The 13,559-nt window shown below is 41.5% G+C and overlaps 1 protein-coding gene across 1 annotated transcript in view; it reads left to right on the forward strand.

Annotated features, from left to right (window-relative positions):
- Nucleotides 1-1,465: 1,465 nt before the first annotated feature.
- Nucleotides 1,466-13,559, forward strand: part of PNPLA8 (patatin like domain 8, phospholipase A2) — a 40,063-nt gene continuing 27,969 nt past the window's right edge. Inside the window, exons 1-5 of the mRNA XM_086748135.1 lie at nt 1,466-1,664; nt 2,833-4,037; nt 4,876-5,025; nt 6,249-6,400; nt 8,172-8,266. Of these exons, the coding sequence (XP_086604261.1) occupies nt 2,922-4,037; nt 4,876-5,025; nt 6,249-6,400; nt 8,172-8,266 (1,513 nt within the window). The 5' untranslated portion in view covers nt 1,466-1,664; nt 2,833-2,921. The remainder of the gene's footprint in view (nt 1,665-2,832; nt 4,038-4,875; nt 5,026-6,248; nt 6,401-8,171; nt 8,267-13,559) is intronic.

A 13,559-nucleotide genomic window follows, 5' to 3' on the forward strand; every position in this document is an offset into this window, starting at 1 on the left:
AAACCTCCCTGCTAAGCTACATCTGTAACTTAGGGCAGACGCCACTTCTGTTTGAGCTACTTGGTTGAAAAATGAGCATAACCGTATATAATTAAATCCCATGGTAAATTAAAAAATAGCACAGAAGTCTTAAAAACAGTTGCCAGGAGTAAACTATCATTAGGTAACACAACCAGATGTGTAGGCAGGGACACATGCCTGCTACAGACAAGGCAGGCAGACCAGGCCTGCAGAACAGGCCCCTGTAATCAGAAGGCAGCAACTCTGAAAGCATTTAGGAGAGAACAGATGAGCACTTGGGTGTGAACCGCCACTGTCCTTTGCAAAAGGATCCTAAATAATATGCGGCTCATGAGCTGTTTGTGGCCACTGCATACTTTGCTGATGAAGTGATAATGGAATACTGCCTTTAAGTCTTGCCTTGATACTCTTAAGAGCGCAAAAACTTCATTGCATGGAGTTTGCATGACAAGGTTTTGGCATCGGGGGTGTTATGGGGGTGACTGTGAGAAGACATTAGAAGCTGCCCTTATGTTGGAAGGGGCCAGTTCCAACTAGCTCCAAGATAGGCCTGCTGCTGGCCAAAGCTGGCCCCGTCAGCGACATTGGTATATACTGCAATAACGTATTTAAGAAGAGGAAAAACTGCTGTGCAACATGAGCTGGGAGAGAGGAGTGACATGTAGAAATTTCAATCTGTTCAATTAATAAAAAACACGTGTTAATAATTACAACATGCAACAGGTATAAATTTTCCTTCAGGGAAGAAAGTACCAGGTGAGAAAAGTAATTTTACTTTTTAATTTATGAGAAAGAACAGAAGCAGATGACTGGCATATGAAATCAGAAATGAAATGTTATCCCCCTAAGGTTCCAGGCAAGGCGTTTGTCAGTCTACCGAGCCACACGGCGCATTCACCATCCTTCACCACCACCCTAAGTTTAGGCAACTTCACAAAAAAAACCCGTGTTTCAGACGGGCCTGCTGCTGCGCTGAAGCCTGGCTGGGTAACACCGAGATGCCAGCCCGAGCAGGGACTCCCCTCCTCCTCCCCACGGCCCCCTCGCTCCCAGCGCCTCCGGGGAAGCGGCACGAAGGGCCCGACGCCGCCGGCAGCGCCAGAGCGGAGCAGCCCCACAGCAGCCGATCGCACAGAGGACAGCGCCCGCCCCGCCCCGCCCCGCCCCGCCCCGCCCGGCCCCGGCCCCGGCCCCGCTCCCCGCATGCCGCTCCGCACGTCGTCGTCGTCGTCGTCGTCATCATCACCGCCCCGCCCCCGCTTGCCGCAGCTCGCGCGCAGCCGCCACCGCCGCCGCAGGCGCCGCCAGGGCCGTGACTTTGCCCCGCCGAGCTCCGCCCAACGGGCTGTGGCGCCAGCCGCGCGTCCACCCCGCGTCACACTGCCCCTCCCGCCCCGCCCCGCGTCTCAGCTGTTTCCGGCGTGCTGGGCGCGGCGCAGGCGCAGTAGCGCGGCCCAGGTCGCTGCCCGGGGCCGCGGTCGTTGTTGTCGGTACCGCCGCCCTCCTGCCCTCTCCGCCGGGGTGGCACCGTGCGGGCCGCGGCCCTGGCAGCTGCCCTGCTCGTGAGGGGCGGCAGGCCCGGCCTGGCGCTCGGCGGCGGCCTGGGGAGCGGGGGGGGAGGTGAGAACCGTTGCCCAGCGCAGGTGGGTGGCCGGGGTGGGCCGCGTCGTCCCAGGGGGCCCGGAGGGGGGCGGTGAGCGCGTGCCAGGCACGCGAGACTCGCGTGCGTGACGCAGGGGTGGGTGTCTGCGCGTGACGTACGGTCGGGGTCGCGGAGGGGGGCACTCGCCTCTTGTTTACGGGGCCGCTCTCGAAATCGTTTCTGCGAAATGATGCAAGGCAGAGGCAGAACCCGCTCCCCCTCCCAGCGCGGTGGGCGCCCGTGTCCCCATATAGCCCCCCGCCTCTGTCCCTGTCCAGGAGCCTGGCTGCGCGGCGTCGTCGGGGACCGAGCAGGAGGGCTGGCGGGTGTGGCACGGGCACAGCGTAGGTTCAGGCAGCCGCTGAGGAAACTGTAAGTAAGGACGCTGCTGCCTGTGGCGTCTCGGCTCTGCTGTCGCTTCGCTGCCGTTGAGCTGCGCGGATGTTGGCCTGCCTGACCTCCTCCAGCACTTGTTACAGGAGCTGGAGAAGCCCGGGCTTGGCATTTAGGGAAATAATGGAGTTGCTTTTGCGGTTTCAGTGCAGCTCCTGTATACTGCGTAAAACTGATCCACCCCAGAAACGTCTTTGTTGGCAGAGAAAGGACTGTGTATTGCACTTAGGATAGGAACGTTTCATTGAACTTAAAGATCATAATTGCTAGATGATCTTTAAGGTCCCTTCCAACCCGAACCATTTTATGATTATGTGAACTTGTGGCTTTATACTGAAGCTTTGCTCAAATAATTGGTGTCCTTTTTCCCCTGGGAGGAATTCTGCAAGAGTGTGGCACTGCAATGGCAATTTTACTTGAAATTTGGTCTCTGCACAAGATAATTTGTTGTAGAGATACAAATTTCTCCTTATTGGAAAGACTACCAAGCAATTTTCTATATGTCACTAAATGCTTTCGATAAGTGTTGCATATTGCTCAAGATGGACTTAAAGTGACCTTTAAGGAATAACATGTTGAAATTAAAGTGTTGGGATGACACTACCAAATGTCCTGACTTGTAGATATTCTCATGCCATTATTCAATATGAATGTTTATCTGTTTTTACTGCAAGAATACATAAGCTGCATCTGCTTTAAACAACTTTAAGTTTTTAGTATGTGTAACTGGGTTTGGGTTTCTATTGTTGGGTTGTTTTTTTTTTTTTATTTTTCAGATAACACCGTGATACAAGACTTAACTGAAATCTATTTTCTGGAATGAAGTAGACAGGCAACATAGAAAAGGTGTAATTATTTATAAGTAATGACAGTTCAATTATCTTTAGACACATATTTGTTCTTTGTGATTAACCCAAAAAGTCTTTGGTGGAAGCAAAGAAGCAAATACCTGTATCTGTATAGACCTAAAGTGTGCTGGAGGATAAATCATGCCATTCACCCAAGAGTTTTTCATACAAGCGAACCTCGGTGTAAATGGGCCAGAAGCAGGATATTTTGGTATAACAAATACATTTATAGCCATGACTTTTTATACTACAGAGTTTCTAAACTTTTAACTTCTTCTTCCAAAGGACTTGCAAAAGTGAACAATCGCATGTCACGAATTAAGAGTACTATAGAATCTGTTTCAAAGGCAGTGTCTGGCACTCACAGTGAACTGGTTTCACGGATATCTCGATTAAAGTCACACTCAGGTACTCTGGGAAAAGCAAATAAAAGTAATGCAGATGCAGATAACATCAGTGCGAATCTAGAAAATGATAAACATGTCACAGATGCCATAACTCAGGAGGATTGCAACAGAGGCCCAGCTGCAAAGAAATCCACTTGTGCAAGTGAAAACTCGGAGTCTATGTTAGTAGGTTCAAGTGGCATTTACCAAGATACTCCAGAAGATTTAGTGTCTACTAAAAACCACCTTTTTCATATAAGCTACTTTTCTACAAATTTTGGAGAGACTTACAACTTCGTAGCTGATCATATCAACTGGTACTTTAATAATAATTCTGTTATGGATCAAGAGAAAAAAAAGAGTGCTTTGTTACAGGACTCTAAGAGTGAAGAGAGGAATAAGCTTGATTCATCAGAAAATACTGTAATGAGTGAAGAAAAGACAGTGGGTTCAGCAGCTCCTGAAGCAGAGACTGTGGATGCTGAAAAGACAAGTACTGCTCTTCCAGTGTCCACTAAAAAAAGTATTGCAAACTTTCTTTCATATCCCAGCAACAGTGTGCAAGCTTTTGTAGACAGTTACATTGGTGGGTTGGTTCCCAAGTTAAGATCTGATACAAAAGTTGTTTCACAAGAAAAGAGTAAACCGCCAGAACAAGAAGTATATGAGAAAGATGAGGAGGACAAAGCAAAAGAGGCTAAGACTGCAGAAGAGAGAGAAAAGCATCTGTCTCTTCAGCGAGAAAAGGCAAGTCTTTGGTGTTACTTCTTTATATGTTTTCTCTGTGTGTATGTGTGTGTTTTATACAAGTGTATATAGATACTATACATGCCGATGTCTGTATATACCTATATGTAAACTTACATATATGTGTATGCACACATATATACTTAGGTAAATGAGTTATATACCTATGTATGTACTATGTATGCACGCATACATTTATATGTAGGCATACATAGAAGTACGTATGTACTTATATAAATAATTATATGTATATACACATATATAAAAACTATATAAACATACACACATACTATAAGTTATATGTAAACTTATATTTATTTATAAGTACAGATATGTATATGTATCTGTATGTATACATATATAAAAATGTGTATATACTTTTTATATAAGTACATATAAGTACATGTAAGTTTATACAGAAAGTGTATAGTATCTGTGTGTATAGTATATACATATATTTACTTTATATATGTGTGGAGTGAGAGTACATAAGTCTAGACAGAGCTAGCTGCCTTTTTTTTTGCTGTAATTACAGCAATCTTACAGTCCGCAGTCCAGATACTATGATTTCAGAGTTGGCCTGAAAATTCCTCTGAGTACATGCTGACACATGCTTGTTTGATGCGTTGTTGCTGTGAGCCTTCTTTACTTATTTTTCTAATAAACAAAGAATCAAAAAGTTGCCTGTTTATGTTTACTTGGAGCTTGTAACAGATCTGTTGTACAACATGCCGTCCATTGCTTCTGAGAAATCTTAAAATAGCAGTTTGGAATTAGTCTTGACTTTTCTTAGAGTAGTTCTATGTTATTTGTTTAACTTTATCTTTTTTTTTTTTAGATTATTGCAAGAGTGAGTATTGATAACAGGACTCGAGCTTTAGTTCAAGCCCTACGAAGATCCTCTAATCGAAGAGTCTGTATCAGCAGGGTTGAAGAACTGACTTATCATCTTCTGGAATTTCCAGAGAGCAGAAGAGTTGCAATTAAGGTGCGTATAGTCTTTATGCTTAGACAAAGGATAAGTATCTGACAGACAATTGACGCAGAGTAACATAAAACTCTCTCCTGCACTTTTGTAGGCTGGTCATGTTTCCTTTTTGTAAAGATGACAGTGCGAATGTTTCTATAGGTTGTTTTTTTTTTAGCTGAGTCAAGCAGGTTGTATGCAGACTATCAGTAGTTTAGCTAAAGGTTCTTAAGATTGCAACGGTTAATTTAGAAGCATACAGCATTGTCATGTGTATAGACAGCATAGCTTATTCTAGATGAAGGTCGTACACTGTGTCCTCTTTTGCAATTGACCAGATGGGAACGTACGGTACAGTTGATCTGCATATGCATGACAGTTTTTATGGTTGTTTACATGCTTCCTTCAATGAGAGATGACAAGATTGGAGTATAACCATCAAATAAGTTCATGTAATCTAGTCCTCGTTCTGTTTCCTGCAGTGAAAGGACAGGAGGTGGGTGGTAGACTATTCTAGCAGTACTAGCCAAATCGCAGCATTTGTCAGTCCCATGCCTTTTTCCACAAGATGTGACAGATATGTGACATAGATTGTAGAACTGCCGTAAAAGAGATGTTTGGGGATGGAATGCAGGCCAGATGAATCATCTGAGCAGGTCAGGTATCCACATCAATAGATGTTGTGAACTGCTTTATTATGAAAGAGTACACTCACTACTCCCATTTTTATTATAATACTCTGTATCTTTGTGATAATAATTGATAACTTAAAAATTAGTCAGTGTGAGGAAGAATTTTGATTTTTTGTTTATTTGTTTGAATATTAGTGTACTTTGAAGGCATTTCCTGTTTTAAGGCAGTGTGATACTCAGCAAAATCTGGGCTTTTAGCTCCACTTAGTGTGCTCCATACTTGAGTTTATGTTTGGCAAATATGATGTTAATGTTAATAAAACTGAACTGCTGATAAATACGGCTTTTCTAACTATTCAAAAAATTTACAGCTTGATTGTTTAATTCCAAGAGGTGGTTACTTTAGCAATGAGAGGTGTACTACATAATATTTGAGTTCTTTCTTTCCCTTGTTAGAAAGAAAGATAGGTAAATACAGATTACAATAAGTTTTCTTCTGCATTAAACTAATATATTACTGTTATACTTAAATGCCAAACTAGTAAATTTAGGCATGGATTCTTTTGGTATAAACATATAGTTAGAATGAAATACCTTTGTATTTATCAATAGGAAAAATTAATACCGTGCCTGTTGCGACTGAGACAGGCAAATGACGAAAGTCTTCAGGCTGCTGTTAGAGAGACTTTAGCTATAATTGGATATACAGACCCTGTGAAAGGCTGGGGAATTCGTGTCCTCACTATTGATGGAGGTGGAACAAGGTAAAACCTCTTTCTTTTTTTTTTTTTGTTTTTTTAAACATACTTGTAGCCTTTCTCATATGGTAACTGGAAATAAATTTGCAACTTTTCTTTCATAAGTTTATGCCCAAAGATGCAACTTACGATTTACGGTTATGTTACATTTGACTATCCAAGTGGTGGGTATTATTTTTGTGTGCGTTTGTCTTTCAGTTTCCATGCATTAGTAGTCCTATGACACTGAAATTACCCATTTAAAGTTGGCTACACACTTGAGTGCTTGGATTGGCTCTTTCTCCTTTTGGAAGTAAATTAAGTGGTTATTTGAGGTAGTCTACTCGAAAGTCTAGTCGCAGAAATACAAAATTGGTGTGAAATGCTAGAAGTAGTTTATACTCTTATGATTATATTGACTTGGTAATACAGAAAATGTTCTTGTACTTGTCTGGAGGGTGACCTGCCTTAGCAGGACTGGTCTCCTGAAAGAATGAATAGGCTAGTGGTGAAAGCTTGTCCAGACATGCTGTTGATTTATATTCCTTCTATAATGAACAGGTTTTTTTTTAAATTTATATACCACATGTCCTTAATTATGTATGCCCTAGTTCTGCATGAATTTATGCACCTACCACAATTTCTGAAGAGTAGTAGCAGAAGCATGTTCATTAAATTTGAAGTCTGATGTTTACTAAAAGCTGTGTTTTCAGTCATACTTGAAGAAATCTTGTTGGCAAATATTTACTGATTCACTAATCTGTATTGGTAGACAGTGAAGTATGAAGTCATTGCAGAAATACCATTTCACAAACTTTTTGTTTCCCTATAGTATTTCTTTACTTACACTTACTCCTTATAAATGATTTTGAGGTATGTCACAACTTGAGCATTTGTGTTTCGAAAAGTTAACTGCAAACCAGAAAGATTTTACAAAGTAGGAAGAAAGATGCTCTAGGTATAAATAAAGTGTGTTAATTTTTTCTTTTAGATTTCTAGAGGAGTGACATTATAAGACACCTTATCTTTAGAAAGCAGTATCTACATCTATAACATTACAGGGAACAAATCCAGAGAGTGAGCCTGAGTACTGACTACTGGGTGTTGTGCCACTTAATTGGTAGTGTTCATCTGGATATAGTTTTGGTCTGGGTTGACTACTGCTTTTCAGCACAAGCCAGGACTGATTTGCGGGCGGCATGCGGGAGGTGCCATTCTCAGCAGAACGTGTTGGCCAAATGGTACTCGGTTTGGTGCTCCTTTTGCCATACACAGTTCTCTAGCTCTAGCCCAGCAGAGTTAGCACCTTAGCATGCCAGATACTGTTTCATGCTGTAGACGCATGAATCTGATGGTCTGGAATGTGTCTCTCCTATTATTTCAAGTATATTGAATTGAGGCAAGAAAAAACACAGATAGAAAAGTACTGTGTCCCAAGGGGCGTTATGTAGCCCTATTAAAACCAAACTTTAAGTACCGTGTGGTGTGTATGCAGCTAAAATCTATCCTGAGTCTACATCCACAGAAGTTGATCATTCCTGAGCCTACAAAACAGTTTCACTATAGATCAATATGGCTGTTGCTGCTGAGTACTATTTCTAGTATGCTTACATATGTAATTTATATTTAGTATTCATCATTCCATTTTAATTGTGTTTTGCTACTCTTTCATTCTCTGAAAAATTCAGGATTATTAATGTTATTCAATTACAGTTAGTTATAATTAAGCTAAGGTGGGCTTAGAGATATGTAAGATGAAACTACCGTTGTATGTGAAGAGATTTTTTTTGTGTTACAGGGGTTTAGTTGCACTTCAGACTCTACGGAAACTAGAAGAACTAACTGGAAAGCCTGTTCATCAACTTTTTGACTATATTTGTGGTGTAAGCACAGGTAATTCTTAAGCCAGAATTTGGAATTTTGCTATGAATATAGTAGAAGAATATTTGACAATAAATGTAGATTTTGCAGAACTTGCTGGTTTCTGACTTTGAGTGTAAGTTGGGAAAGTACAGATGTGATTTCAAAAGTCTTTGTTTTTTCTTCTGAATAAGAACTTTGGATGATTCATGATATGGTTGTAGCTTCAAATTGATTTGTCATTTTTTCAGGGAACGTGAAACCTTCATTTTGCACACAGATACAAATATCTTAGATGTTTATGGGCTTTACAGACAAATAAGGTAACGTCCCTCAGGGACTGATACTGGGCCAGTGGTTTTTCCTGTCTTTATTAATGACCTGCACAAGAGGACAGAGTGAGCATATAGCAAGTTCTTGGATGATACTAAATTAGAGGAAGTGGTCAGTACAGTAATGCCCTCTGTTCAGATCAACCTGTGCAGGCTGGAGAAGTGACTTGACAGGAACCACCCGAGGTTCAATAAAGCCCAGTACCAAGCCCTCCATTTGAGGTGGGCTGACTAGCTAGAAACCAGCTTTGCAGAAAAAGACATGGTCCTATTGGAACAAGTTGAACATGAATCATTGGTGTAGCCTTATAGCAAAGGAGGCTGACAACAAAGCTCATATGCACAAGAATGTACGTGACAGATTAAGGGTCTCTGGCCACTGTGTGTCTAGTTTTGGGCTCCTCAGTAGAACCTTAACCTCTTGGGTATGTTCTTGTACATACTGGGCGAGTCTGGCAGAGGGCCAAGTAGATGATTAGAGGACTGCAGGCCCATGAGAGATAGGGAGAGAGTGCAAGAACTGGGTTTATTCAGCCTTAAGAGTAGAAGGCTAAGGAGAGGCTTTATTCCTTTTTCAGCTAATGGGAAAATACAGAGAAGATGGAGCTAGACTCCTCTTGAAGGTGCACAGTGATAGGAGAAAAACCAACAAACAAGTTGGGAGAATTACAGTTAGGTATAAGGAATCATATTTTCCTTGCAGGGATGGTCAGAGACCGGAAGGAGTTGTCTGCACAGGCTGTGGAGTCTCCATCCTTGGAGATAATCAAAACTCAGCTGAACAAGTCCTGAGTAACCTGTTCTAATTGAACCAGCTTGAATAGGAGGTTGGACTAGATGACCTCTAGAGATTCTTCTGAGCCTTAATTACTCTATGACTCAATTATAAGTTACTCCTCCCTAGGAAGTAGGAAACTCTAAAGCATAAATTTATTCCAAAAGAGATTATAATCTTTTAAAACGTGATGCTAGACCAGTGGCAGCATAATGCTGATTTCTAACATAAGAATTAAGCTGTAGTTCAGTAGCTCACTGTCCTTTAGAAACCCACGATCTTCAATATTTTTGCACTATACTTAATCTTCCATACAGTTTGATTCAGAAATAACATTAAATGCTGATTGCCATGAGTAGATACAATGTGCATGTTTACAGAGATTTGCTTAGTAGGTTCAAAAGAGTAGGGAAGAGGAGAATGTTTAGGTCTACTAGACAGAGTTTATTTGTAGGCACAATACAGTTCCCTGCTTTACATTATTAATAGTCTTCGAAACAAATTGTTAGTTAATTTAGCAGTACATGGTTGGAAGATAGTTTTACTGTAAAACACTTCTCTAATGTCTCCTTCAGTCATGATACAGACATTTTATCTTTGATGGAGAGGCCTGATGTTCTTAATTTGATCCCACTACTGTGATTTGAACTAACATTATTCTTAATTCTTCACTAGATTTTGGGTTTTGTAACTGCTAGTTAATATTTAACCTGTTCTTTAAGCTTTGTTTACACTACCAAGCTTTTGTCTGCAGTAGTCCAACTTGCAATAGGTGACAAGATGTGGTTGAGAGAGGTTGTGCATATCTGTCAGCATGTGCTAGCAGTGTACTTTACTGTTTGAGTTTGTGTTGATGGTACATACACCAATAGGATTTGCAGAAGCTTGCAGCTGGATGAGGTGTGGTTTACAAGAGTGATGTATTAAATGATAGGAAAGATGCCTCTTGTGCATTACGGTTCTTTTTTTTTCCTGCTGTGCTTTCCATATCCCTTAATATCATTTAGCTGTTTTGTCTTTGAGGTTTAGGAATAATCAGTTTGCAGTGAATTCAGCATCACAAAGTCTGTCTTTCTGGTTAGCTTCCCTGTACTTCTCCTTGCTGGTGGTCATAGGGTGTAAATGCAGGCAGTCACAAAGAAAGGTGGCTAATGATGCTGTAATGGGCCCTGCATGCTTAAGTCACCTGCCTTTCGCTGAGCACAATATCTGGGCATGGAAGCACCAGAAAATCTGCAAGCACATGCAGTTTAGTGATAGCCACTGAACTTTTTTTATGGGGAACAAAATTAATGTAAATTGTGTACCAAGTTTATGCCTGTTCTGTGCAAAAAGCCAAAGATGTAAACAGGGCAATTGAGAAGAAGTGCCATAGCCCCATGCACTTAGCTGCTGGGAATTCTGTAAATGAGGGTAATTATCACTGTTCTCCAGAGTATAACATGCTTTTATAGATGACAGAGCACTTAACACATTGAGGACAATTTATCTACAGGTATCCTGAGGATGTGGCTTCTGTGTTCTTTTCATTGCTCATACAATCTCCCAGTCAAGATGTAAGTCAGTTACAGGGGGGAGTTTATAACGTCAAGAGTATGTGATCAAGCAAAGTGCATACGATCACATTTTCAAATGTGCTAGCCTGCTCCAAGAATTTTAAAAATACACTTTTTCCAGAATTCCTATATTTCACATGCATCATTTGAGGGACTTGATCATTGACATACTGTGACCAAAGGTTCCCTAAGCATATTGTTTTCCAGTGCATTTTACTAGAAAGGTATCTGAATTGTACTGGTCTCCTTGTTCATCAGTATTGGATGTATGTGAAATCTGCATAAGAACTTCGCATAAGGATATTCTCCTGAAATATTCCACCCAAGCTGTTAAAAACAACACAGGGCTAGAGCCCCCATGTGTTCTCCCAGCCGGTGATTTGCAGATGAGGAGCCTCCTTAAACAAAGCTGGCATTTCTCTGTGGTGATGACTTTTTTTTTTTCCTGTTATGAAATGCATTTTGAACACCTTTGTGATGGAAGAAGTTTTTTTTTTCAGAACTCACAGATAAGTCAAGTCATGGTATTACAGAGTGTTGTAGCCTCCTTAGGAGGCTGTTTTGTTTCCCAGGGGAAGGATAAGCTGTGTGTGTTTCACTGCTGACAATTATATAAGATTTTGAATCATGTCAGATTTCTTCAGAAAAAATCTATGCTAGTGATCTGCTGTCTTTACCTTTGGAAAAAAAAAATTCCAAATAGCTAATGTGGATCTTCCTGGTGCAGTTCAAATTTCATAGAATCATAGAATGATTAGGGTTGGAAGGGACCTTCAAAGGACATCTCGTCCAACCTCCCTGCAAGGAGCAGGGATGTCTCCAACCAGATCAGGTTGCTCAGAGCCTCATCCTGCTTTGCCTTGAATGGGCATCTTGGGTTGAATGGGGCATCCACCACCTCTCTGGGAAACCTGTTCCGGTGTTCTGCAACTCTCAGTGTAAGAAAACTTTTCCTAATATCTAATCTAAATCTACCTCCCTCTATTTTGAAACCATTACCTCTTGTCCTATCACAACAGGCCCTACTGAAAGGTCGCTCCCTGTCTTTCCTGTAGGCCCCCTTGAGGTACTGGAAGACCGCTATAAGGTTTCGTCAGAGCCTCCTCTTCTCCAGGCTGAACAGCGCCAACTCTCTCAGCCTGTCCTCATAGGAAAGGTGCTCCAGCCCTTTTATCATCTTCGTGGCCCTCCTCTGGACCTTCTCCAACTGGTCAATGTCCTTCTTATGTTGGGGGCTCCAGAACTCGACACAGTACTCCAGGTGGGGTGTCACCAGGGCAGAGTAGAGGGGGAGAATCACCTCCCTCGACCTGCTGGCCACGCTTGTTTTGATGCAGCCCAGGATGCGGTTGGCCTTCTAGGCCGCAAGGGCGCATTGCCTGCTCGTGTTGAGCTTCTCATCTACAATTACTCCCAAGTCCTTCTCCTCAGGGCTGCTCTTGATCCATTCTCCAGCCAGCCTATATTTGTGCCTGGGATTGCCCTGACCCAGGTGCAGGACCTTGCACTTGGCCTGGTTGAACTCCATGAGGTTGGCACGGGCCCACCTCTCCAGCCTGTCAAGGTTCCTCTGGATTGTTTCCTCTTGTCCTAACTCCCCAGGAACACGGATAACAGATTCTTTCTTTCTTTAAATGCAGCTTCCTGTGCATTTAAAGGCTTTCATCATAGCTGGTTTACTCGGACTTGCCTTATAGGCTGATTTTCTTGACCCAGTGTTGGTTTTGGCTTTGAAACCGTTTGCCAAAACAGCAAATGAATGATATTATAGAATTGGTGCTGGAGAGTTAAGCAGAAAAGAAAGTAGCGGAGGATTTGCATGATAAGAAAAAATGATGTTTCTCTGCTGCTAGATATTTAGTCTGTGTTGAATACAGGCATTTGGTGATTTGGCAGCTGAGTAAGTTTCTCTTGATGAGACTTTGATGTGTCAAGTAGGCCCAGGTTACATTAAGCATGTCTGCTACATCTTAAAAATTGAGATCATCAATCCACTGATGCTCAGCTATCATGGTGGTGGGATTGTGAGAGCAAAGAAAGCTTGGAAGTAGTTTCTTTTAAAGCCATCTGACTTTCTTTATGCAGTTCTTTCTGCATATGTTTTATTCTTACTCTATTTCAAGAATTTAATCCTTTTAAAATTAATTTTATTCAAACCTATTGCATTCATTTCCAAATTGGAAAATCATGTGTCCTATTTTTTCCTAATGTTTAATTATATGTCCTCACAGTATTGTGCAATTAAAGGTTGTGTATGTCCCTTTCAGTTTAATATATCTAAGAATTGTAGTGGTGCATTTATTGTATTTTTCCCACAGTATTTTTAATGGTATTCTGTAGCCATCCTTTTTGATACTGTTGTGTTGCTCCTACAAGGGTAGGTCATAATTTTTTTTAGGCACACACTAGATGGCAGTGTGTATGAATGACTGATTATAAATGGTTGCAACTAAATGTCTTCCAAACTAATCAAAACTCCCTTCTTTTTGCAGCATTTTCGTAGAAATTTTCTTTACTGACTCAGAACTTGCCAGATAGCGAGTAATGCTCCAAATATATATCTTAATACCACAGTATAGATTTCTCTTACTCATTTCTCTTTCCAAATAAAGCAGTAGATTAAATTTGTTTTCTGCTATGTACTTGCTTGCAGGGATGAAAAC

Source organism: Chlamydotis macqueenii, chromosome 1 (genome assembly GCF_036417535.1).
Source record: "Chlamydotis macqueenii isolate bChlMac1 chromosome 1, bChlMac1.mat, whole genome shotgun sequence".
Taxonomy (NCBI): Eukaryota; Metazoa; Chordata; class Aves; order Otidiformes; family Otididae; genus Chlamydotis; species Chlamydotis macqueenii.